Consider the following 26433-nt stretch of genomic DNA (forward strand, 5'->3'; position numbering starts at 1 on the left):
GCCACGGAGGGAAGACATACAGCAAGCCCAGGGTTGAGCCAAGGCATCCAACCCGGCAGAGCGAGGATCCCTCCATCTGCTGAAGAAGCACGGGACTTTGGCATTGGAACTGGTCGCCATAAGATCCATCACTGGCTTGCCCCATTTGGCACATATCTGCAGGAATACATCGTCTGCTAGTTCCCACTCCGCTGGATCGATCTTATGCCTGCTTAGATAGTCGGCTTGCACGTTGCTCTGACCTGCAATGTGAGCTGCTGACAGGGACTGTAGATACAACTCGGCCCAGTGGCAAATTTGTTCGGCCTGCGCGGCTAGAGCTCTGCACTGAGTGCTGCCTTGTCAATTTATGTAGGCCACTGCTATCGTGTTGTCCGACATCACTTGGACAGCCAATCCTTCCAGGGTCACTTGAAAGGCCAGAAGAGCCATAAACACCGCTTTCAACTCCAGGCGGTTGATAGACCACTCCGACTCGTCGGGCGTCCACAGACCCTGGGCATGCTTCCCCTGGCAATGTGTGCCCCAGCCCTTCAGGCTGGCATCTGTCACCACTAGGCACCAATCGGGGAGCGCCAGCGGCATTCCCCGCCGCAACATGCTGTCCGAGAGCCACCACTCCATACTGAGGCGGGTCGCAGGGAGCCAAGAAAGTCTGCACTAATAATCCTGAGATACTGGAGACCATCGTTGAAGTAGAGAATACTGTAGAGGTCTCAGGTGCGCTCTCGCCCATGGCACCACTTCCAAGGTGGTAGTCATCGATCCCAACAGCTGGACAATGTCTCAAGTTCGCGGGCGGGGCATCCTCAGGAGCAGACGGACCTGATTCTGAAGCTTGCACCGCCTTTGCTTGGGAAGAAACATATAGCCCGAGGCTGTGTCGAACCTGGCCCCCAAATATTCTAGAGATTGCGAGAGGGTCAGGTAACTTTTGGCCATATTGACGACCCAGCCCAGAGAACCACTCTGGCTGTAGCTAGATGACTCTTTTTCTGAGTCTGCTCTGATGAGCCAGTTGTCTAGGTACGGGTGAACCCGGATACCCTCTCGCCTGAGAAAGGCAGCTACTACCACCATTACCTTGGAGAAGGTTCGGGGAGCTGTGGCGAGGCCAAACGGCAAGGCCTGAAACTGGAAATGTTTTCCCAACATCGCAAACCGCAGAAACTTCTGGTGAGGGGGCCAAATTGGTATGTTGCAAGTAAGCTTCTTTCAGGTCCAGAGACGTGAAAAACTCTCCTGGATGTACCGCCGCAATGACGGAGCGCAGGGTTTCCATGTGAAAATGTCGCACTCTTAAGGACTTGTTTAGCTCTTTTAAGTCCAGGATCGGGCGAAAAGACCCGCCTTTTCGTGGCACCACAAAGTAAATGGAGTAGCGACCTAGACCTTGTTCAGCGGGAGGCACCAGGGTCACAGCCCCTATCTGGCACAGACTGTGCAAAGTCTCCTCTACCGCCGCCCGTTTGGCGGCAGAACCGCATCGGGACTCCACAAACACGTCTCTCACCGGGGCATCGAATTCTATTCAGTATCTGTCTCTGATCAGGTCCAAGACCCACTGATCTGCGGAGATTTTGGCCCACTCCTCGAAAAAGAGGGAAAGTCTTCCTCCGATGACAGGAAATGAGGATGGGGCCGGCGTACCATCATTGAGAGGGTCGCCCCTGAACTCCAGGCCTTGAACCGGCAGCTGCGGAACGTTTGTCCGAGCGAAGGGAGTTTCTCTGCTGAAAGCGGGCATGAGAAGTGAACCCAGCAGCACGCCCCAGGCTATTTGCACCAACTGAAATATGGCGCAAATGTATGTGCCTAAATTAAGCACATATGCTCCCTTATTCTGTAACAATGTGCGTAAATGCTAGGAATGCCCCCCGTTCTGCCCATGCTCCTCCCATTTCTATGCTGCCTCTTTTTGCTCGCACACAAAATTTAGGTGTGGATCCCATGCCTAAATTTACACAAATTCCAATTAAATGTAATTATTTCCAATAATTGCTTGTTAAAAGGCCAATTACTGGTGCTAAATAGCTTGTTCAATTTAATTGGGCAAGCACCCAAATTTGCTCAGTTTCGGCGACTTTTATAGAATTAGGGGAAAACCCATTTTTAGCACGCCCAGGAAATATGGCAATTTCCAGTATTTTTCCTTCAGGTCCTGCACTAATGTTCGCATTAGCACTCGGAACCTGAAAAAAATTGATGACAGGGCACTTATCGCCGTCTACTTAAGAGGTGCTTCTTTATGGACACGCTAACCAGTCAGTGTGCAGTAATCGGGACATTCTAGCTGGGTAATGTGTCCATGCCCATTCTCCACCCCAACATGTTCCTCCAGAAAATAAATACAAAAAAAAAAAAAAAGTACAGTAGAAAAAGGCAAGAATAATTTGTGTTCCTCTTAAGCTTTGCCTAGCACCCAGATTTTCTTAATATTTTCCCACTATGCTAGTAGCATAGTGTATCTGCTTGGATATCTCTTGATAGCACTGCTCCAGCAACAATATTTCTTAGCTGTCAACTATATGTTTGATTACCTTTTAGAGAGTGTACCTTAGTTAAGTCAGTAATTTTTTTTTCTCACCATTTTGGTTCTCTGCTATGCTGTATAGATGAGCAAATATGTTTCCATACTTAAATCCACACCTAATGTCCTAATTTTACCCAGCTTCTCACCGCACCTGTTCTTTTACTACCGACCTTTGTATCTGTTCCAAACATACTTAAATTTTGTTATCTTTTACAGCCATAACAGGTCTTTGTAAGCCACATTGAGCCTGCAAATAGGTGGGAAAATGTGGGATACAAGTGCAATAAATAAATAAATAAAAAATTTACCACTCTTTCTGTAATGATGTATTTTCTCTGATCTTCTCTCCCATCATGTGACCTCATGTCCTCGAATTTCTTGATCTATGGAAAATTGCTGTTAATTTTAAAACCAGGAAACATTCATCAACCTCTTTCTGCTTCAACACAGTTGTTAAACATGTGTTACCTTATTAACACATGGTAACACCTTTAATACATGTTAATTCGATCCCATTGCATTCATTGGTACTTGTGAAAAAATAATGTACAGTAATGTATTAGCGCATATTGGTAACTCTAACAGTCAGTGTGTGTGTGTGTGTGACTCCCCTCCCCTATCTTCTTTCCTTCCCCATCCCATCTTCTAAAGACTATAAATCATGGAGACTTCAGAATCTTTTGGAGTACTCCTTGCTTGTGAATACCTGTTGTATCTTTATGCCGTTCACCATTAAATGTATGACTTATTTCCTTTTCCCCCAGCAAATCTCCAGTACCCATTTTCTGTGATGAAGGCACGGAAACTTTACAAACAACCAAATTAAATCTTGTTAATAAGGAGTCTTCTAATAATGATCCTCAAGCTGAGGTTTGTTAAGTCAAATATTTTCTTTTTTTAAATTTAGTCAATATCATTGAAGGACTGGTTAAATTCAGCGTTTTTGGGGAGAGTTTGATTTTATTAGCTATTGGAAAACTTGAAGAAAACCAAAGGCTTTAAACAGTCAGAATAGGCGTTTTTCCAAAGTATACATTATATTGGATATACAATAGCAGTACAAGCGGTATATCAAGTTCAATAAATGAAATGATTTATTGTGTTTAATTCTGGTTCTTTTAGATTGTATGTGATTACCATGTGCATTATGTATTAAAAAAAAAAAGGGCTCTCTGTTTCTCCGAGGACAAGTAGGCTACTTGTTTTCACGATTGGGTGACGTCCACGGCAGCCCAGGAACGGAAATCTTTCTAGCAAAAAAAAAGTTTGCTAGAGCATTCAAGCGCGCGGGTGCGGCCATCTTCCCGGCCGTCGCGCGAGAGTACCGCTTTAGTTCTTTTTTTCTCTGCGGTAAGGGAGTGACTGTTTGCGGTCTCTCTCCGTTCGCCATGAAAGAGCCTTTGTGTGTTTTTCACCCTTAAATTAAAAAAAAAATAAAAAAAGACCCTTATTTCTAAGTTTTTGGTCCTTTTAAGTTTTCTTTCGTTTCCATCCGCGCGTACGCGTTTTTCTCCTTTTTGTGCCTTTATTTTTGGCACCATCGAGAATTTTGATTTCACCGCCGCTATTTTTCTGTCCATGTCATCAAGGACGCCCAGCGGATTCAAGAAGTGTACTTGGTGCAACCAGGCAATCTCGGGTACTGACCCTCATGCGTGGTGTCTTCAGTGCATTGGGCCCGACCATCGCCCAGATGCATGTAAGTTGTGTCTTAGCTTGAAAAAGCGGACACAGGCATCGAGACAAGCTCTTCGGGATCATCTTTTCGGAGCTTCACCTGGTTCTTCGGCATCAACGTCGACATTGGCACCGGAGATGGCATCGACCTCAGGAGCACAGGTAATGGCTGTCCGGAGACCTCACGCTGGGAGCAGTGAGCCATCGAGTGCCTCGAAGACTCCTGCTGGACAGGCCCACCGGGACCAACCACTGTCGGACCCAACCCCGAGGAGGCATGTGGATTCCACGTCCTCCCCGTTGGTACCAAGGAGGATCAATGATGTGCTTCGAGCGAAGGGTCCAGTACCGCCTCCTCAACCTTAACAGATTCTGGACCCGGTTCCCGCACCGACCCCACAGCCTTGCTCGACAGCAACTCTGGACGAGTGCATCCGAGCCATTCTTCCAGGTGTGCTGGAAGGGTTGCTGCGTGAGCCTGTTCCGGTGCTGGTGGTGCTTGCGCCTTCAGCACTGTTGATGGAAGCGGCAGCTGGCTCCGGCCCTGTGGTGAGGTCCCCGACCCAGGTCGACTCCCCGTCGACATCGATGCAGGGAGCTTCATCGCTGCCTGCACGGGAGTCGACTTCTCGGCATCGCCATCGGGGACATGGTTCCTCGGTGTCGAGACGGGCCCAGTTTCGGACTGCAGTTCAGGAACTCTTGTCCGATACCAAGGAGGATGCCTCGTGGGATGAGGGAGAAGATCCCAGATATTTCTCTTCCGAGGGTGGCCTTCCCTCTGATCCTACTCCTTCACCAGAAAGAAAGCTTTCTTCCCCAGAGAGTCTTTTTCTCTTCATTTGTCCGGGAAATGTCTGTGGCTATTCCCTTCCCTGTGGTATCTGAGGATGAGCCCAGGACTGAGATACTCGAGGTCCTTGACTATCCTTGCCACCTACGGAATCATCCACTGTTCCTCTGCATAATGTCCTTAAAGAGACATTGCTGAGAAACTGGAAGAAACCACTAACTAACCCCACCATCCCCAAAAAGCTGAGTCCCAATGTCAGATTCATGGAGAACCTGAGTTGATGAAGTCGCAGTTACCTCATGACTCTATAGTTGTGGATTCCGCTCTAAAGAGGGCCAGGAGTACTAGAGATTTCGCCTCGGCACCCCGAGGCGGGAATCTAGAAGTCTTGACTCGTTTGGGAGAAAGGCCTATCAGCCCTCTATGCTCGTGTCCAAGATTCAGTCATACCAGCTCTACACGAGTGTCCACATGTGGAGCAATGTAAAGCAACTGGCGGACTTGATGGACAAGCTCCCTGTGGAGCACACCAGGCCTTTTCAGGAGGTGGTCAGGCAGCTGAAGGCGTGTTGTAAATTCCTGTCCAGGGGTGCTTACAACTCTTTTGATGTTGCATCCAGAGCCGCTGCTCAGGGTATAGAGATGTGCAGATTCTCATGGCTGCGTGCCTCTGACCTGGACAATCAAGTCCAGCAGCGGATTGCAGATGTCCTTTGCCGGGGTGGGGGATAATATTTTTGGTGAGAAAGTCGAGCAAGTGGTCGAACAGTTCCACCAGCGGGAAACCGCTATGGAAAATCTCTCCCGCCGGGCGCCTTCAGCTTCTACCTTATCAGGTAGACGTTTTTTCGGGGGAAGAAGGAATGCTCCCTATGCCTATAATAGGCATCGGTACAATCCTCTTTCCTGACAGCCTTCTCAGGCTCAGCCCCAGTGCGTTCGTTCTCGTCAACAGCGTGCGCCCAGACAGGCCCCTGCAGCTCCCCAGCAAAAGCAAGGGACGGGCCTTTGACTGGCTCCAGCTGAGCATAGCCGCTATCAAAGTGTCCGTGCCGGACAATCTACCGATCGGAGGGAGGTTAACATTTTTTCACCAAAGGTGGCCTCTTGTAACCTCCGATCGGTGGGTTCTCCAAATAGTCCAGTTAGGATACTCCCTCAATTTGATCTCCAAACCTCCAGATTGCCCACCGGGAGCTCAGTCCTTCAGCTTCCAGCACAGGCAGGTACTTGCAGAGGAACTCTCCACCCTTCTCAGCGCCAATGCGGTCGAGCCCGTTCCACCAGGGCAGGAAGGGCTGGGATTCTATTCCAGGTACTTTCTTGTGCAAAAGAAAACAGGGGGGATGCGTCCCATCCTAGACCTAAGGGCCCTGAACAAATACCTGGTCTGAGAAAAGTTCAGGATGGTTTCCCTGGGAACCCTTCTCCCCATGCTTCAGCAAAACGATTGCCTATGCTCTCTGGACTTAAAGGATGCTTATACACACATCCAGATACTTCCAGCTCACAGGAAGTATCTTTGGTTCCGTCTGGAAGTGCAGCACTTGTGTGCTGCCCTTTGGTCTCGCGTCTGCGCCCAGGGTGTTTACAAAATGCCTGGCAGTAGTTGCAGCATCGCTACGCAGACTGGGAGTGCATGTGTTCCCTTATCTCGACGATTGGCTGGTGAAGAACACCTCAGAGGCAGCAGCTCTACAGTCCATGCAGATGACTATTCAACTGCTGGAGCTACTCGGGTTTGTAATTACCCCAAGTCCCATCTTCTTCCTGTTCAAAGACTGGAATTTATTGGAACTCTGCTAGATTCACAGATGGCTCGTGCCTATCTCCCCGAGATGAGAGCAGACAATCTTCTGTCTCTAGTTTCCATGGCCAGAACGTCTCAGCGGATCACAGCTCAGCAGATGTTGAGACTTCTGGGCCATATGGCCTCCACAGTTCATGTAACGCCCATGGCCCGTCTTCATTATGAGATCTGCTCAGTGGACCCTAGCTTCCCAGTGGTATCAGGCTGCTGGGAATCTAGAGGATGTAATCCAGCTGTCCACCGAATTTCACAGTTCCCTTCAGTGGTGGACAATTCGATCCAATTTGACCTTGGGACGTCATTTTCAAATTCCTCAGCCTCACAAAGTGCTGACAACAGATGCATCCCTCCTGGGGTGTGGAGCTCATGTAGATGGGCTTCACACTCAAGGAGCTTGGTCCCTCCAGGAAAAAAAAGTCTTCAGATCAATCTCCTGGAGTTGCGAGCGGTCTGGAACGCTCTAAAGGCTTTCAGAGATCGGCTGTCCAATCAAATTATTCAAATTCAGACAGACAATCAGGTTGCCATGTACTATATCAACAAGCAGGGGGGCACTGGATCTTGCCTCCTGTGTTGGGAAGCCATCCAGATGTGGCTTTGGGTTTGCCGTCACGGCATGTTTCTCCAAGCCACGTATCTGGCAGGTGTAAACAACAGTCTGGCCGACAGGTTGAGCAGGGTCATGCAACCTCACGAGTGGTCGCTCAACTCGGGCGTCGTACGCAAGATCTTCCGAGAGTGGTGAATCTTTTTGCAACTCAGGTCAATCACAAGGTCCCTCAGTTCTGTTCCAGGCTTCAGGCCCACGACAGACTAGCATCAGGTGCCTTTCTCCTTCATTGGGGGAAGGGCCTTCTGAATGCATATCCTCCCATACCTCTGGTGGGGAAGACTTTGCTGAAACTCAGGCAAGACCGCGGAACCATGATTCTGATTGCTTCCTTCTGGCCGCGTCAGATTTGGTTCCCTCTTCTTTTGGCGTTGTCCTCTGAAGAACCGTGGAGATTGGACTGTTTTCCAACCCTCATTACTCAGAACGAGGGGGCGCTTCTGCCTCCCAACCTCCAGTCTCTGGCTGTCACGGCCTGGATGCTGAGAGAGTAGAATTCGCTTCCTTGGGTCTTTCAGAGGGTGTCCCGAGTCTTGCTTGCTTCCAGGAAAGATTCCACAAAGAGGTGTTACTCTTGTAAATGGAGGAGGTTTGCCATCTGGTGTGACAGCAAGGCCCTAGATCCTCGCTTTTGTCCTACACAGACCCTGCTTGAATACCTTCTACACCTGTCAGAGTCTGGTCTCAAGACCAGCTCTGTAAGAGTTCACCTTAGTGCGATTGGTGCTGATCATTATCGTGTAGAGGGTAAGCCTATTTCTGGATAGCCTTTAGTTCGATTCATGAGAGGTTTGCTTTTGTCAAAGCCCCCTGTCAATCCTCCACCAGTGTCATGGAATCTCAACGTCGTCCTCACCCAGCTGATGAAGCCTCCTTTTGAGCCTCTGAATTCCTGCCATCTGAAGTATTTGACCTGGTGGCGGTTACTTCAGCTCGTAGGGTCAGTGAGCTTCAAGACTTGGTAGTGCATGCTCCTTATCTCAAGTTTCATCACAACAGAGTAGTCCTCCGCACTCACCCTAAGTTCCTGTCGAAGGAAGTGTTAGAGTTCCATCTGAACCAGTCAATCGTCTTGCCAACGTTTTTTCCCCGTCCTCATACCTGCCCTGCTGAACGTCAGTTGCATACATTGGACTGCAAGAGAGCATTGGCCTTTTATGTGGAGCAGACAAGCCCCTTCAGACAGTCCACCCAAATGTTTGTTTCTTTCGATCCCAACAGAAGGGGAGTCGCTGTTGGGAAACGCACCATTTCCAATTGGCTAGCAGATTGCATTTCCTTCACTTATGCCCAAGCTGGGCTGACTCTTGAGGGTCATGTTATGGCTCATAGTGTTAGAACCATGGCAGTGTCCGTGACCCACTTGAAGTCAGCCACTATTGAAAAGATTTGCAAGGTTGCGATGTGGTCATCAATCCACATATTCACATCTCACTACTGCCTCCAGCAGGCTAGCCGACGCGACAGTCGGTTTGGGCAGTCGGTGCTGCAGATTCTGTTCGGGGTTTGGAATCCAACACCCCCTAGGCCCATTTTTATTCTTTTCCAGGCTGCACTCTCAGATGTTCTGCTTCATAGGTCAATCCTTGTTATGTCCTCGCCGTTGCGAGGCCCAATTGACCTTTGTTGTTTTGAGTGAGCCTGGGTGCTAGGGATACCCAATCGTGAGAACACGCAGCCTGTCTTTTTCTTTGTTATTGCTTTATAATTTAACTAAAGAGGGACTCTCGCGTGATGGGCGGGAATATGGCCGCGAATGTGTGGTGCGTTCGCCCGTGCGGTCGAAGGCTCTAGCAAACTTTTTGTTGCTAGGATGATGTCCATTCCTGGGGCTGCCGTGGACGTCACCCAATCGTGAGAACAATCAGCCTGCTTTCCTCGGAGAATACCTGCTACAGGTATGTATCTTCGCTTTTTGGCTCTTAAAACATGGTAAATACATGTAATTTTCTTGTAAATGATACATTTATAGGAACAGATGAAATGTTTTGTGAAAACACTGCACCTTTTTGTGGTATGCTAGAAGTACTTTAGAATACCTACATATTAGTAATGTCCAAACTAATATTCACCTTGGTTGTTCTCCTCAGCGTATGTGCAAAGTACAGCTTGTAATTATACCTTTTATGATTTTGTGGCTTTAGGAAAGTACTCTTTCAGGAGGCAATCACCATGGTCCCGTTGAAGCTCTGAAACAAATGCTGTTTAACCTTCAAACGGTGCAGCAGTGCTATAGCCATGACAAAACAGAAAAAGAAGAGATGAAAAAAGTAAGAAAACATTCAATCGCTTATCACAATATTCTGTTCAGCCTTGTTTCCTGAGAATAGTATGAAGGTAATCTTTAATATTGTTTCTGCAGCAGTTGTGTGTTAGCCACAAAAATGGCTTGTTTGAAAATTGCCCAGCCTGATAAAAGTATATCCACTATGGAACAATGTGCATACTTCTGATTTAGTGGAGGTCTATTGATAGGATTAGGGCAGTAATTACAACAATTCACACTTGTTTTTTTCACCCATATTCATTCTTGCGAAAGGTATTAAATGATGTTTTTAAGAGCTACTGCAAGGATTTTCAAAGTGTAACGCATCTGGACCAAACTGCAAAGAGAAATACATTTCTCCAATGGTTGACCTGATGGCGACATGGTGGAATATGAAGCGCCTGCTCTTGTTCAGACAGTGGAAGGAGTTAGGCTGGATGTCCTGGAACTTCAGCTGCTATATGTCTTCTTCCCTCACCCCCCCCCCCCCCCCCCACCCCATGGCCTCGCGTTGCTTGGGTATTAGGTAGTGAAAAATCCGTTACTGATAATTCTCATAGTTCTTGATTGGCCTCCTCATCCTTGGTATGTGGATTTGATGCATCTCTTGTTGCTGAGGGTACTCTTTCATTTTGGGTCTGGTGCTTATGGAAATCCGGATTTGTTTTGGCTTCATTGAAAGGTGTTGTCTGAAATGGAAGAGGTTGGCCTCTGGCATTGCTACTATGCTGAAAGCCCCGAAGTTGTCTACCTCCTTGGCTTATGTTAGGGTTTGAAAAGTGTTTGAACATTAGCATTCAGCTTGTGACGTAAGCCCCTTCAATAGTGGGTATTCCCTCTATTCTGCCTTTTTTGCAGAAGAAATTGGAGCAATATTTGGCTCTTAATTTGCTTAAGATACAGGTGGCAACACACAGCTTACCAAGTTCAGTGACTGCCCTGAGAACTACAGGGCATGGAATTTCAAGGATGCCATAGCAGATCTGAACCTCACTTCAAACAATCAAAGTGCAAGTCACATACACGCAATTCCGCAGTGTTCTTTGTCAGTATGCACTGCGTCTGCTTCTGCTGAACCAGTGTATGCTGACAAAGAACACTGTGGAATTGCGTGTGTGTGACTTGCAGTTTAATTGTTTGAATTCCCTGAAGAAGCCCTTGAGCACGGGTGGAACAGGCCCCGTCAGATATATTGAAAGAGAATGAATTGTATTTAAATGTACAATTAAAAACGTTTTGGGCATCCCTCCTTTTTTTTTCAGCATTGCTTTCTCTGGCAGGGGGGCATGTTGCCTCTGTTGTCTGGCCAACATGGGTCTTGTCGGTCTCAGGGATTCTTACCCCTGTCACTGGGGCAGGTCATGGCCTGGGTTCCTCCTGTTCTCATGACATTGCCCATCTCGGTTCATTGATCCAGATTCTTTTTGGCCTTGGGAGCTCTGCTCCATCTGTGGTTACCTTCCAAGTTCCCTTCCATGGACCAGGCTTGAACTCGCCATTGCTATTTCAAGTATCATGGGACTTCTGTCTCTCTCTCTCTCGTTCCTGGGTTCCTTTGTGCACCTTTCTCTTTGCTGCAACATAGGGAAGTTATTCTATTCCCCTTTATCATTTTTGTTGCTCTTCTCTGTACCTTTTCTAATTCCATTATATCTTTTTTGAGATGCGGTGACCAGAATTGCACACAGTATTCGAGGTGCGGTCGCACCATGGAGCGATACAAAGGCATTATAATGTCTTCATTTTTGTTTTCCGTTTCTTTCCTATTAATGCCTAGCATTCTATTTGCTTTCTTAGCCGCCACCGCATACTGAGCAGAGGGTGGTGGGTTGCCACAGTTTGCGCTGGTCTTTCCTCTTTTGCTTTCAGAGGCAAGAGTTTTCTTTGTGGGTTCATGGTCTCCTTGCTGCTTTGGTATCGAACATACTGAGAGTGAGGCTGCTGCACAGTATCCTTTATGGCAGAGCTCTGGCATTCTCTTTATCTCCACCTGCTGGTAGAGGAACATAATCCACTCATCTCTGGATTGATTTGTTGGGACTAAAGGAAAGAAAATTGTCAGGTAAGAAACATAATTTTTCCATCTCTGATTTCACGTTGCTTCTTTTATTATTTTGTTATGTTAAAGCTCAATGCCCAGTATTCATATTCGACCAAATAATATTTTTCTTTTTCTATTCAGTCAAATAGTAAAATATGGTATTGGGAACAGCTCAAATTTCTGTTTTATTTGTGGTCTTGTATTCTGTAATTGGTGAAAGTTTGTTGTGCTCTGTATGTATGACCAAGATGAATGATGCTTTTGGAGTGGAGTGGAGGAGTAGCTTAATAGTTAGTGAAGTGGCCTGAGAACCTTGAGGAACTGGGTTCAATTCCCACTGCAGCTCCTTGTGGCTCTGGACAAGTCACTTAAACCTCCATTGCCCGAGGTACAAAATAAGTACCTGTACGTAATCCCTTAAATTCTATATATAGCACTGAAAATTGCATGCACAAATTTGGGTGCGCACAGTTTAATCGAATAGCGACTCAGTTAGTGCTAATTGGGCACTAATAATTATCATTGCTAATTGGAATTAATTTGGATTAGCATTCAAGTAGCCATGTGGATCTGCACGTAAATTTGTCCAAGAAGGGGGTGCAGCCATGGGAGGGGTCATAGGCGGATCAGGGGAGTTCCTTCACTTTACAATTGTTTTTTTTTTTATAGAGTAAGGTAGCTCTGTGCCTAATTTAGGCACGAGGATTTACACCAGGGTTCAGTTGGTGTAAATCCTCATGTCTGTGACTATTTTTAGATCCTGGCGTAAGGGCTATTCTATGAACAGTGCCTAACTTTGAGCGCTGTTTATAGAATAGCATTTAGTGCTTTTTTTTTTGGCGCCAGTTTTTCAACACTACATGTAGAACCGTTTTGATTATAACCACTGAAAGGCAGTATATCAAATCCCATCCCCTTCCCTTGCCTTCCCTTTTGGCATGCAGTTTCTGTGTAGGGATCTAGAGCACTGTTACACCTTTGTTGGGAAATCCAAAAAGTATTACTGTTCACACTTATAGCTGCCTTTTTCAAATGTTCAAATTTTTGCTATTTGTGACCCCAAAGTTTAATGCTATTAAAATCTTTTAAATACCACTGAAGAGCTAATACAATTATTTCTGAGTGCTTTTTGTCAAGTTTATCTTGCTTGTATACAATATTATAATTGAAAAAAAAAAACCCTATCCAAGCGGTTGTACAGTACATCTATTCATCCCATTACCCATTTCTAAAACCATCTAATCTTAAAAATACCAAAAATTAAAATAAAACCTTACTACAGAACTCATTAACATGTCCAACAACCCCATCTTTAATACTTGAGATCTCTATTGGCCCACTTCTGAAGTTGTAGGAAATAATCACAGCTTGAAGGCTTTATTTTATTTTTATACCCTGCCTAATAACCAAGTGGCTTACAATAAAAACACACAAAATAATATAACTTTAAAATCATCATAATATTTTACAGGAATTTCTCATCAACTTTCAATATTAATTCCCATGAAGTCTGCAAGAAAAGATGTCTCTACAGTTAGATAGTGTATTGTCTGATACTATGAACCTCTGATGTTTGTTCCACAACATGAAGCTGCCAAAGAAAAGTGCTCTCTCTCATCCAGGACCTCTAATACTAATACAGGGATGGGCAACTTTGGTCCTTGAGAGCTGCAACCCAGTTGGGTTTTCCGGGGGCAGTGCATGGATATTTATTAGGGAAATGCTGAAAACCCGACTGAGTTGCTTCTCTCGAGGACTGAGGTTGCCAACTCTTGCTCTAATATGTCAAATACCCAGTACTAAACTCTTGCCAGAATTTAACAAATGTTTCTTTATCCTTTGCTTCAGGTCCTCAATATTGATTCACTGAAACACATAGGGATCCTTTACTAAGCCATTCTAGAAAGTGGCTGGCACTGCGTTTAACACGTGGGTTTGTCACGCGCTCCAGCCACTTTCTAGCATGGCTGAAAAATGGCCACGTTCTATTTTTTTTTTTTCAATGGCCATGCGCTGATTTCCCCATTAGTTCATGGCAATTACTGCTAGGAGCCCTGACAGCCACATATTTAGGAGGCATGAGGGCTTCTGTGCTAATATGCCCGTGCTACTCGATTATCACAGGCACACCTACTCCCTGTCCACTGCACTAGAAAATTTCAATTTTGTACCACAGGGACTGGTGTGCACTGATCACAGCAATACTGTGGGACACCTCAGTGCAACCCCCGGTGGTGCTGTTTTGGCATGTCCTACCTGTTCAGTAGTCATACCGCCCTTTAGGAAAAGGTTCCATAGTATTTTGAATTGTATTTGTTCTAGAGAATTCAACAATGGACGAGCTGATACCCTCTTGGGTACTCAGAAAATTTATCTTGCTGCAGTGTTTTGAGCTATCAGAAGTCTACTTAAGAGATATCTAGAAAGCCCTAAATACAAGGCATTGCAATAGCCCAAAATGGGCAGAATTGACAATTGGACTACCATTCTAAATAGATCCCAAATTTAGAAACAGATTCTACGTAGTTTATTTAGAAGATATTCTGTACTTCACAAAGTATCTCTCTATCTATCTTGTCTATCCATCCATCTATTGCGATTAAAGTTTTTAATCACGATTAATTGTCTCATTGGAGTAGTTCGCACCCCCCCCCCCCCCCCCCCCCCCCCCCCCCCCCCCCCCCCCCCCCACTGCAGCTCTTTATGACTTTGGGCAATGGAGGGTTAAGTGAGTTGCCCAGAGTCACAAGAAGCTGCGTTGGGAAAACAAGTAAATAATATACAGTTAATCGCTATTAAAATTTTAATTGAAATGCACCTCTAATATAAAATAAAATGTGTATGTATGGCAAGCTGTAAGAGGAAATATCCTAGCTCTGCTTTGTACAAACGTGAATAAAACCCTTTTGATGTTGACAGCTTAATGTGAATTTTATCTACCATTCAACTCAATATTGAAAAACTTGTGTATAGTAATCTTTCCCAGATTTTTCGCTGATGAAGTAACCAAGGATAAAACTTTTGCGAGGGTAAATAACTACTACTACTACTTATCATTTCTAAAGCGCTACTAAACGTACGCAGCGCTGTACACTTGAACGTGAAGAGACAGTCCCTGCTAGACAGAGCTTACAATCTAATTAGGACAGACAAACAGGACAAACAAGAGATAAGGGAATATTAAAGTGAGGATGATAAAATAAGGGTTCTGAACAAGTGAGTAAGGGGTAGGAGTTAAAAGCAGCATCAAAAAGGTGGGCTTTTAGCTTAGATTGATATACCATTACAGAAAGGTGGTATATCAAGTCCCCAACCCCTTTCTCTTTCCTTTCCCTAAAAAAGGGAAAATTGGCCATTTTATTGCTTTCATTTGGGAAGCAGTAAGGGTAATCTCAGGACACTCAATCTTAACAACCAGGCAGGCCATACACCACTTCTGTGGGGCACAACTTGCGTGGAGGAAAATTTAAGAAAGTAGAATAACATTTTTTACTGTACCAGGCTACAGCAGCAGCAAAGGTATCTGTTTAATTTGTTCAAACGTGGCATGTTACTGAACTGTGCTGTTAACTATCTGAATATCATCAGCCTACCCTGAGTAGTCTTAATATTTAAGAGGTGTGAGCAGGAGCTATAGATATCCGCTGTAAATAAGTTGGTGTTTGAATGGACTTGGTTTTTCAATATTCCTGTGCTTCATCAATTGTCTTTTTAGATTGTAAGCTCCTTGAGCAGGGACTGTCCCTCTATGTTAAAATGTACAGCGCTGCGTAACCCTAGTAGCGCTTTAGAAATGTTAAGTAGTAGTAGTAATTCACAGTGCAGTGAAGTTTTCAGTGTTAAGTGACCGCCATGGTGTGGTCTGGATATTTGTATGAATGGAAATCTGGTGCCTTGTTTGCTTGGTCCTCCAGCCTTAAGGTTGCCCCCCAGCCCTGATCTCACCAAAGCAAGTGCTCCTTTTACAAAGCTGCGCTAGTGATGCTGGCTTGGTAAATACAACGAAGCTCATTCTCCTATGGGCTTCATCACGTCTACTGCGCCAGAATCACTAGCATGACTTTGTAAAAGGAGCCCAAATTCTTTGTGCCCCTTCTCCCAGGGCTTACACCTAGATTGCTAATAATGGTTTGTGTACATTTTCTCCGGTAATGTATGTGCAAACCTTTTTAAAAATTTAACCTAGCTATGCTGGCTGTCTTGATCACATGTTCGGGCAATAAATTCCATAGCTGTTTTTGTGAAATGTTTTTCCAGTTTTGTTTTAGATGTACTACCTATTAGTTTTATGGCGTGTCCCTCTAGGTTTTGTAATCTTTGACAAAGAAACAGCAGTTCCCAATTTACTTGTTCACTCCATTAATGATTTTATAGACCTATATCATATTTCCTTTCAGGTTGTCTTCTCCAAGCTGAAAAGCATTTTGGTTGCTTTTTTGTGTGGCTTTTCAAGTTCTGTGTCTTTGAGAAGGGAAGACCAGAACTGTCTTTGAAAATGTCATGCCACAATAAATCAATTAGCTTTCATTATGGCACTATCTTTGTTGTTGTTACTTCCTTGTGTAACTTTTTCTATGCATTTACATATGCACACTCGGACCCCTTGTGTTGATTTTTCTTTGACAGGCTTTTAAAAATACATTTTTTTCCAGTTTTCAGAAACAGAATCAGAAAATCTATTTGATAAGGAAATGATGCCTGTTAACAAGTCATTAAATAAGTAAGTATATGTTTTCTTAACACTGTATGGCATCCACCTATGTATTTAGTAATGTAAAATGGTTCAGGAAAACTAAATATTGTTTTTGTTACACTTTCATGTGAACAGAATCGTTAATTTTTTTTAAATTTTTTTATTTTTGTCACATTTGTACCCCGCGCTTTCCCACCCATGGCAGGCTCAATGCGGCTTACATGGGGCAATGGAGGGTTAAGTGACTTTCCAGAGTCACAAGGAGCTGCCTGTGCCTGAGGTGGGAATCGAACTCAGTTCCTCAGTTCCCCAGGACCAAAGTCCACCACCCTAACCACTAGGCCACTCCTCCACTTATTTTAACTTTCTTTTTTTTTTTCATGTATATTGTGATGTAAGTGAGGGAGGGAGGTTCTGTCTTCCTGTTTTCTTGTCTGTGCCACTGCTTCCACTCCAGATGCCATGTCCAGCTGGCTCAGGAGACCTTCACTGGTCCAAGGGCCTGAGACATACTTTCTTTAGTCTCATTCTGGCTGGCACTTATGGTTACAGGAGTAGCAGTTGTCTTCCTACCTTCTCTAGGCCTGAGTGCACCACCTCCATCTCCTGTTCAGCACCAGCCAGCCCTAATGTCCTGAGTCTTTACCTGAACCTGCTAAATGCAGCATTATGGACATAGTTATGTGGGTTTTTTATGGGACCAATATACAACATTATTCAGAGATGATGGTGTGCATGAGCTTTCAAAATGACATAACTGCCCTCTCTCACTGTATGTTGTTTCAATTAACTAAACCCACCAAGACAGAGAAATTAAGTTGAGAAAATGTTAGCAATACGGAGGGAAAATGTGGGATACAAATGCAATAAATATATAAATAAATACATTAAGCAAAAGAGAGTACTAGGAGCAAAGAACCAGAATAACATTTTGGTGTCTATTTATATATTTAGTGTAAATTCCCTGGGCAACCAGTGGTTAGCTTACACACAGTTGGAGGCCCAATTTCTTTATTTCCATGTAAGCTTTTATGAAGAAAATTACCACATTACAGGGAAGGTATGAGCCTGTTGCTGGGTTGATAACCTACTTTTCTGAGGACGAGCAAGATAGGAAGTCCTCATAGCATGGGGGACATCACTAATGGAGCCCAACAGGGGAAGGTTGCTCCAAGTCAGATTCAAAAGGCTTTTCAGAAGTCTACTATGCACATATATCACTTCCATCTTTTTCTTTCTGTGGAGCCCATTGGTCACATCATCTGATGCTTCTAAGTTTTTTTGTTTTTTGAATATTCTAGCCCTTTGTAGTATGTTACTATGAAGGGCTAGAAGAAAAAGTTTGCATTTTTGCAGATGAAGCAAAGATTTGCAACAGAGTGGACATCCTGGAGAGAGCAGATATGAGAAGTGATATACAAAAATTAGACGAAAGGTCTAATGCCTGACAGTTTAATGCAGAGAAATGTGGAGTGATGCACTTGTGATATAGACTGATAAGCACAGCTCAGGAGATAGATCTTGTGATGATAGTGTTGGAGGATTTCAAGGTGGTGGCTGCATCCAGAAGGTCACAAAGCTAAATAGAGAGGCATAACCGGTAGAAGAAAGATGTTAATTATCCTGTGCGAATCATTGGTGAACCCCTACTTGGAATATTCAGTCTTTGAAGGCCTTATCTTGGAAAGAATGTAAAAAGACTTGAAATGGTTCGGAGGAAGGCTGCAAAAATTGTATGACGTTTGCACCAAAAGATGTATGAGAAGAGACTAGATGACCTGAATATATATATATATATATATATATATATATATATATATATATATATATATATACACACATACCCTAGAGGGATAGGGTAGATATGATGCAGAAATTTAGTGCTTGAAAGTTATTAGGGTGGTAGACTTGTTTTCTTTTGACCCTAACAATCTGAGGCTGGTGTTTCCAAGCGTACTCTAGCTAATTGACTTGTAGACTGTTATGTCCTTTTGTTTATGCCCAGGCAGGTCTGATGCTTGAATCATGTCAAAGCTTATAATTTCAGAGTCATATTTGTATTGCTAGACCACTTTAGGTCAGCTCCCATGGAGAAAATTTGCAAGGTTGTAACATGGGTGTCTATCCATACATTCATATCTCACAATTGTTCTGACACTCCTGATGCAACGTTGTTTGGCCAGCCAATCCTCCAGAATCTCTTAGGGATTAGAATTCAACTCCATTCCCATAGACCCATTTTCTTCATTTCCAGGCTTCCTTTCCTACAAAAAAGAAAAATTATTTAAAAAAAAGGCTAGTTGCCACTAAACATATGTTTGTCTTTTGCTGTACCTTTTTTCTGTTGAAGGCAGTATGTATCTTGTGAGCCCATCTTGTGAGGACTTCCTATCCTGCTTGTCCTGAGAGAAATCAAAGTTACTTACATGTAGTAGGTGCTTTCTGTAGACAGCAGGATACAAGTCTTTACATACCCATCCTTTTCCCCCAGGTAGTTATATTGTACTCTGAGCCTGAAGTATGACTAAGGAGGTCCTACATAACATCAGCAGGTGGAAAATTACATGCATGCATGGTAAGGTTCTTGATGAAATTAGGTGGGGAAGGTTTCAACACCAGGCTCCATTGGTGACATCACCCATGTTATAAGAACTTGTATCCCACCATCCATAGAGAACTATTGCTACAGATTAATAACTTGGTTATATTGCTGTATTCCTGGTAAGAATAATCAGTGGGTTTTGACAAGGGCCAAAATGTGATATATAATTTGAGACTGTGGTTCCTTGGCCCCTTTTCATTCCTCTTATTCAATTTAGTTTTCAGGATATCCACACTGAATATGCATAAGACATTTTACTTATAATGAAGGCAGTACATTCAGATTTCTCTCATGCATATGTGTTGTAGATATCCTGAAAACTGAACAAGTTGGGTGTCTCTCGGACTGGGTTGAGAACCTCTGCTGTAAGCTAGAGCAGATGGGTACTTGAATGCTTTTTCAGTAAGATTGTAAAATTATGTGGACAAATAGTTCACAAACCTGAAGCTCCTCTCCCCTTTCTTGTTTTATTCTATTTTTTGTTTTAATAATTCAAGCAAACTGTGGTATGATTAACTCTGTGGCAGCTTGTTCCTTTGTTAGGACACAGCCTTAATTATAGTAACAAAGGTGTAAAATGCTTTTTATTTTTGACCCAAGAGCAATGCATCATTTGTCCCGACTTAAAAAGCTGGTTGAAGACAACAGTGAGGAGAGAGACCAACGAAATGAGAGTCTGGAAAAGGAAGTGCAAAGTAACTAGCAAACTACTATTTACTATTATTTTTCACATCTATAATGCAACTTGTTGTAGTATATATTTAATCTCCTTGAAAAATATGTTTTGTATATTAAGAGGGACACTTTCGATATGACATTTAAATCCGATTTTGGACATTTTGCTGAAAACATCCAAAAATCAAGTGGGGAACATAGCGATTTTCGAACCAGAAAAAAAAGTCTTATCTTTTTGTTTCAAAAAATGTCCATTTCTTAGATGTTATGTAGAAGTCTTCTGCTCAGTGTGTTTTTTTTTTGTGACCATTTTCGAAAGAGAAGAAAAAAAAAAAGAGTCCAAGCACAAAAACAAGTCATTGGGATGTATAGGGGGGGGGGGGGGGGGGGCAGCATGGGGCAGCATTCTTAGTAGACTGGCCACACTGATATCCCAGCAGAGTAGTGGGGCCCTCTGGGGGGCACTACTGTGGATTCACATAAAAAGAAATCACAGTTAACCTCTTATATTATACTAGTAATAAAAGGCCCGTTTCAGGCAAAGGAAACGGACTCTAGTAAGGTTTTCCTCCCCCCCCCCCCCCCAGTTCCAGACCCCTCCATCACCCCCCAAGTTGCAGACCCCCCATCAGTCTCCCCTCCAGTTCCAGACCCCCCCAGTTCCAGACCCCCTATCACTTCCCCCCCAGTTCCAGACCCCCCCATCACTCCTCCCACAGTTCCAGACCCCTCCATCACGCCCCCCCTGCAGTTCCAACCCCCCATCATGCCCCCTGCAGTTCCAGACCCCCCACCCATTTCCAGACCCCCATCACTCCCCCCGCCAGTTCCAGACCCCCCAGCATTCCCCCCCAGTTCCAGACCCCCCCATCACTTCCCCCCACAGTTCCAGACCCCCCCATCACTCCCCTCCAGTTGCAGTCCCACATCAGACCCCCCATCACTCCCCCCCCATCCCCCCCCCCCCCAGTTGCAGACCCCCCTCCCTCCTTCAATCTGAATTCCAGACCCCTCCCTAACACTGTCCGAGTTCGAGACCCCACCTCCATGGCTTCCTCTCACCGATTTTTAGACCCCCCCCTTGCAGTTCCTGACCCGTGGATCCCCCTGTTGCGAGCGTCTGGAGCCCCCGTTCCGTCCACCAAACTGGCCCAGCCGGCCGAAGTCTCCCCTTCTCGGCGGCGCGCAATGGAGGAAAACGCAGTGAAGTTGGACTCGCTCAGTTTGTGGTTGCGCGTCTGACGTCAGACGCATGCACACAAAGAGTCCAACTTGATTGGTTTTCCGCGTAATGCATCGTGATTTCTCCGAGGACAAGCAGGCTGCTTGTTCTCACGACTGGGTTGACGTCCGCGGCAGCCCCCACCAACCGGAAGAAGCTTCGCGGGACGGTCGGCACGCAGGGCACGCCCACCGCGCATGCGCGGCCGTCTTCCCGCCCGTGCGCGACCGCTCCCGCCAGTTACTTTTTTTCCGCGACTGGAGAGAGTTGTGCAATTGCCTCTCTCTCCGTTCAGCCGCCGGATTTTTCGACCGCGTTTACGCGGATCGTTGCTTTGACCCGTTCGGTTCCTCTTTCTTTCTTTCTTTCTTTCTTCGTATTGTTAAAAAAAAAAAAAAAGATTTTCGCGCGTGTGGAGCACGCGCTCCCCTTTTCCCTCGCTTCCAGCGGGGACGCCTCGTTGCGGCCTAGTGGCCGCTCGGTCGGCTAGTTTTTCGTGGTGTGATTTTAGCCACCATTGCCGACTTTGACTTCGCCGACGCGATTTTTCCGTCGATGTCCTCGAAGGTCCCGAGTGGATTTAAAAAGTGTGGTCGCTGCGGCCGGCCGATCTCGCAGACCGACACCCACGCTTGGTGCCTCCAGTGCCTCGGGCCGGAGCACAATCTCAAGTCGTGCGCGCTGTGTCTCGGTCTCCGGAAACGGACTCAGGTTGCGAGGCAAGTTCTGCGGGACCGTCTTTTTGGAACTTGCGCCGGCCCCTCGACGTCGACCTCGACGGCATCGGTATCGAAGGCCGGATCTTCGGTACCGGTATCGATGCCCGAGACATCGGCACCGATGGCAGCGACCCCAGGAGAACAGGTCCCGTCGGCCCGCCGGTCCGCCGGTGAGAGTGGGGTTGAGAGGCCGCGTGGGCTGTCGGCCCCGGTCACTCCCTCAGCTCGTGAGCCACGGGACCGAACCCTGTCGGACCCGGTACCTCGAGACCGAGGGGGATCGACCTCCTCCTCCTCCATGCCCTCCGGCGCCGGTGACGTGCACCGGAAAAAAGATAAGAAGCGCCGTCACCGGGAGCCCTCGGTGCACCCTGAAGGGGAGTCGACGCCGAAGCGTCATCGCAGAGAGGAGAGATCTCCGTCGGTGGTGGAGGTACCGACGCGTCGGGGTTCCGGCACCTCGGTGCCGTCTCCTGGCCCCCAGCAGCTTCTGGCACCGACACCCTTACCGGCCCCACCGCCTTTCCCGGCAGCGGGCCTGGACGAGTGCCTCAGAGCCATCCTTCCGGGGATCCTGGAAGGGCTGATGCGCCAGGCTGTGCCGGCGTCGGGGGTGCTTGCGCCCCCGGCGCTGATGACTGTGGCGCCGGCGAGCTCTAGCCCGGCGCCGGGGCTGTCGACACCGCCGCCGCTTGCGGTGCCGGTCTCGACCGCCACGCAGGTGGAGTCCCCGTCGACGTCGATGGAGGGAGCTCCGTCCCCGCCGGCGCGGGAGTCCACCGCTCGACGACACCGAGACCTCGGTGCCTCGACGTCGAGCCGGGCCCGGTACCGGACTCAGCTACATGAGCTAATGTCCGATACCGAGGATGAGGACTCGTGGGGGGAAGAGGAAGACCCGAGATATTTCTCCTCAGAGGAGTCTACGGGCCTTCCCTCGGACCCCACGCCGTCACCGGAGAGGAAGCTCTCACCTCCTGAGAGTCTCTCCTTTGCCTCCTTTGTGCGGGATATGTCTATAAGCATTCCCTTTCCCGTGGTCTCTGTGGAAGAGCCGAGGGCCGAGATGCTCGAGGTCCTCGACTATCCATCACCACCTAGAGAGTCCTCCACGGTACCGCTGCACAATGTCCTGAAGGAGACGCTGCTTCGGAACTGGGTGCGACCACTAACTAACCCCACCATTCCCAAGAAAGCAGAGTCCCAGTACAGGATCCACTCTGACCCAGAGCTCATGCGGCCCCAGTTGCCCCATGACTCAGCGGTCGTGGATTCTGCTCTCAAGAGGGCACGGAGTTCGAGGGATACCGCCTCGGCGCCCCCGGGGCGGGAGTCTCGCACTCTGGACTCATTTGGGAGGAAGGCCTACCAATCCTCCATGCTCGTGACCCGCATCCAATCTTACCTGCTCTATATGAGCATCCACATGCGGACCAATGTGCAACAGCTGGCGGACCTGGTCGATAAGCTCCCGCCGGAGCAGTCCAGGCCTTATCAGGAGGTGGTCAGGCAGCTGAAGGCTTGCAGAAAGTTCCTGTCCAGGGGGATTTTTGACACCTGTGACGTGGCATCTCGTGCTGCGGCCCAAGGTATAGTGATGCGCAGGCTCTCATGGCTGCGTGCCTCTGACCTGGACAACCGCACCCAGCAGAGACTGGCTGACGTCCCTTGCCGGGGGGATAATATTTTTGGCGAGAAGGTCGAGCAGATGGTTGACCAACTGCATCAGCGGGAAACCGCTCTCGACAAGCTCTCCCACCGGGCGCCTTCAGCACCCGCCCCCGCGGGCGGGCGTTTTTCCCGGGCTCGGCAGGCTGCACCCTATTCTTTTGCGAAGCGTAGGTACAACCAGCCGGCCCGAAGGCCTCGTCAGGCACAGGGACAGCCCCAGCGCGCTCGTTCCCGTCAACAGCGTGCGCCTAAGCAGCCCCCTGCGCCTCCACAGCAAAAGCCGGGGACGGGCTTTTGACTGGATCCACGGGAACATAGCCGCCCTACAAGTGTCCGTACCGGACGACCTGCCGGTCGGAGGGAGGTTAAAATTCTTTCACCAAAGGTGGCCTCTCATAACCTCCGACCAGTGGGTTCTCCAAATAGTGCGGTGCGGATACGCCCTGAATTTGACCTCCCTGCCTCCAAATTGTCCTCCGGGAGCTCAGTCTTTCAGCTCCCATCACAAGCAGGTACTTGCAGAGGAACTCTCCGCCCTTCTCAGCGCCAATGCGGTCGAGCCCGTACCACCCGGGCAGGAAGGGCAGGGATTCTATTCCAGGTACTTCCTTGTGGAAAAGAAAACAGGGGGGATGCGTCCCATCCTAGACCTGAGAGGCCTGAACAAATTCCTGGTCAAAGAAAAGTTCAGGATGCTTTCCTTGGGCACCCTTCTGCCAATGATTCAGAAAAACGATTGGCTATGTTCCCTGGATTTAAAGGACGCATACACTCACATCCCGATACTGCCAGCTCACAGACAGTATCTCAGATTCCGCCTGGGCGCACGGCACTTTCAGTATTGTGTGCTGCCCTTTGGGCTCGCCTCTGCCCCACGAGTGTTTACAAAGTGCCTCGTGGTGGTAGCGGCCTACCTACGCAAGCTGGGAGTGCACGTGTTCCCATATCTCGACGATTGGCTGGTCAAGAACACCTCGAAGGCAGGAGCCCTCCGGTCCATGCAGTGCACTATTCAACTTCTGGAGCTGCTGGGGTTTGTGATAAATTACCCAAAGTCCCATCTCCAGCCAACTCAGTCTCTGGAATTCATAGGAGCGCTGCTGAATTCCCAGACGGTTCAGGCCTACCTTCCCGAAGCGAGGGCCACCAATCTCTTGGCCCTGGCTTCGCAGACCAGAGCGTCTCAGCAGATCACAGCTTGGCAGATGTTGAGACTTCTGGGTCATATGGCCTCCACAGTTCATGTGACTCCCATGGCTCGTCTTCACATGAGATCTGCTCAATGGACCCTAGCTTCCCAGTGGTTCCAAGCCACCGGGAATCTAGAGGATGTCATCCGCCTCTCCACCAGTTGCCGCACTTCACTGCTCTGGTGGACCATACGGACCAATTTGACCCTGGGACGTCCATTCCAAATTCCGCAGCCCACGAAAGTGCTGACGACGGATGCATCCCGCCTGGGGTGGGGAGCCCATGTCGATGGGCTTCACACCCAGGGTCTGTGGTCCCTCCAGGAAAAGGATCTGCAGATCAACCTCCTGGAGCTCCGAGCGATCTGGAACGCACTGAAGGCTTTCAGAGATCGGCTGTCCTGCCAAATTATCCAAATTCGGACAGACAATCAGGTTGCAATGTATTACGTCAACAAGCAGGGGGGCACCGGATCTCGCCCCCTGTGTCAGGAAGCCGTCGGTATGTGGCGTTGGGCGTGTCGCTTCGGCATGCTTCTCCAAGCCACGTACCTGGCAGGCGTAAACAACAGTCTGGCCGACAGACTGAGCAGAGTCATGCAACCGCACGAGTGGTCGCTCCATTCCAGAGTGGTACGCAAGATCTTCCGAGAGTGGGGCACCCCCTCGGTGGATCTTTTCGCCTCTCAGACCAACCACAAGCTGCCTCTGTTCTGTTCCAGGCTTCAGACACACGGCAGGCTAGCGTCAGATGCCTTTCTCCTTCATTGGGGGACCGGCCTCCTGTATGCTTATCCTCCCATACCTTTGGTGGGGAAGACCTTACTGAAGCTCAAGCAAGACTGCGGCACCATGATTCTGATAGCGCCCTTTTGGCCCCGTCAGATCTGGTTCCCTCTTCTTCTGGAGTTATCCTCCGAAGAACCGTGGAGATTGGAGTGTTTTCCGACTCTCATTTCGCAGAACGACGGAGCGTTGCTGCACCCCAACCTTCAATCCCTGGCTCTCACGGCCTGGATGTTGAGGGCGTAGACTTCGCTGCGTTGGGTCTGTCTGAGGGTGTCTCCCGGGTCTTGCTTGCCTCTAGGAAGGATTCCACTAAAAAGAGTTACTTTTTCAAGTGGAGGAGGTTTGTCGTTTGGTGTGAGAGCAAGGCCCTAGAACCTCGTTCTTGCCCTGCACAGAACCTGCTTGAATACCTTCTGCACTTATCAGAGTCTGGCCTCAAGACCAACTCAGTAAGGAATCACCTTAGTGCGATTAGTGCTTACCATTATCGTGTGGAAGGTAAAGCCATCTCTGGAGAGCCTTTAGTCGTTCGATTCATGAGAGGTTTGCTTTTGTCAAAGCCCCCTATCAAGCCTCCTACTGTGTCATGGGATCTCAACGTCGTCCTCACCCAGCTGATGAAACCTCCTTTTGAGCCACTGAATACCTGCCATCTGAAGTACTTGACCTGGAAGGTCATTTTCTTGGTGGCAGTTACTTCAGCTCGTAGGGTCAGTGAGCTTCAAGCCCTGGTAGCTCATGCTCCATATACCAAATTTCATCACAACAGAGTAGTGCTCCGCACCCACCCAAAGTTCCTGCCGAAGGTGGTGTCGGAGTTCCATCTTAACCAGTCAATTGTCTTGCCAACATTCTTCCCCAGGCCGCATACCCGCCCTGCTGAACGTCAGTTGCACACATTGGACTGCAAGAGAGCATTGGCCTTCTACTTGGAGCGGACACAGCCCAACAGACAGTCCGCCCAATTGTTTATTTCTTTCGACCCTAACAGGCTAGGGGTCGCTGTCGGGAAACGCACCATCTCCAATTGGCTAGCAGACTGCATTTCCTTCACTTACGCCCAGGCTGGGCTGACTCTTGAGGGTCATGTCACGGCTCATAGTGTCAGAGCCATGGCAGCGTCGGTGGCCCACTTGAAGTCA

General features: G+C 47.5%; 1 protein-coding gene and 1 long non-coding RNA gene across 4 annotated transcripts in view; one reads left to right on the top strand and one right to left on the bottom strand.

Annotated features, from left to right (window-relative positions):
* Positions 1–20009, top strand: part of C2H18orf54 (chromosome 2 C18orf54 homolog) — a 57717-nt gene extending 37708 nt beyond the window's left edge. For all 3 annotated transcript variants that reach the window (XM_030191976.1, XM_030191977.1, XM_030191975.1), the window contains 4 exons: positions 3298–3403; positions 9568–9693; positions 16383–16450; positions 19626–20009. In XM_030191976.1, the coding sequence (XP_030047836.1) occupies positions 3298–3403; positions 9568–9693; positions 16383–16450; positions 19626–19728 (403 nt within the window). In that variant the 3' untranslated portion in view covers positions 19729–20009. The remainder of the gene's footprint in view (positions 1–3297; positions 3404–9567; positions 9694–16382; positions 16451–19625) is intronic.
* The window catches only part of LOC115461925, a 43922-nt gene continuing 20336 nt past the window's right edge, over positions 2848–26433 (bottom strand). The window contains exons 2-3 of the long non-coding RNA XR_003940785.1: positions 9545–9653; positions 2848–2929 (exon numbers count right to left, since the gene is read on the bottom strand). This is a non-coding gene — a long non-coding RNA (uncharacterized LOC115461925). The remainder of the gene's footprint in view (positions 2930–9544; positions 9654–26433) is intronic.

Source organism: Microcaecilia unicolor, chromosome 2 (genome assembly GCF_901765095.1).
Source record: "Microcaecilia unicolor chromosome 2, aMicUni1.1, whole genome shotgun sequence".
Classification (NCBI taxonomy): Eukaryota; Metazoa; Chordata; class Amphibia; order Gymnophiona; family Siphonopidae; genus Microcaecilia; species Microcaecilia unicolor.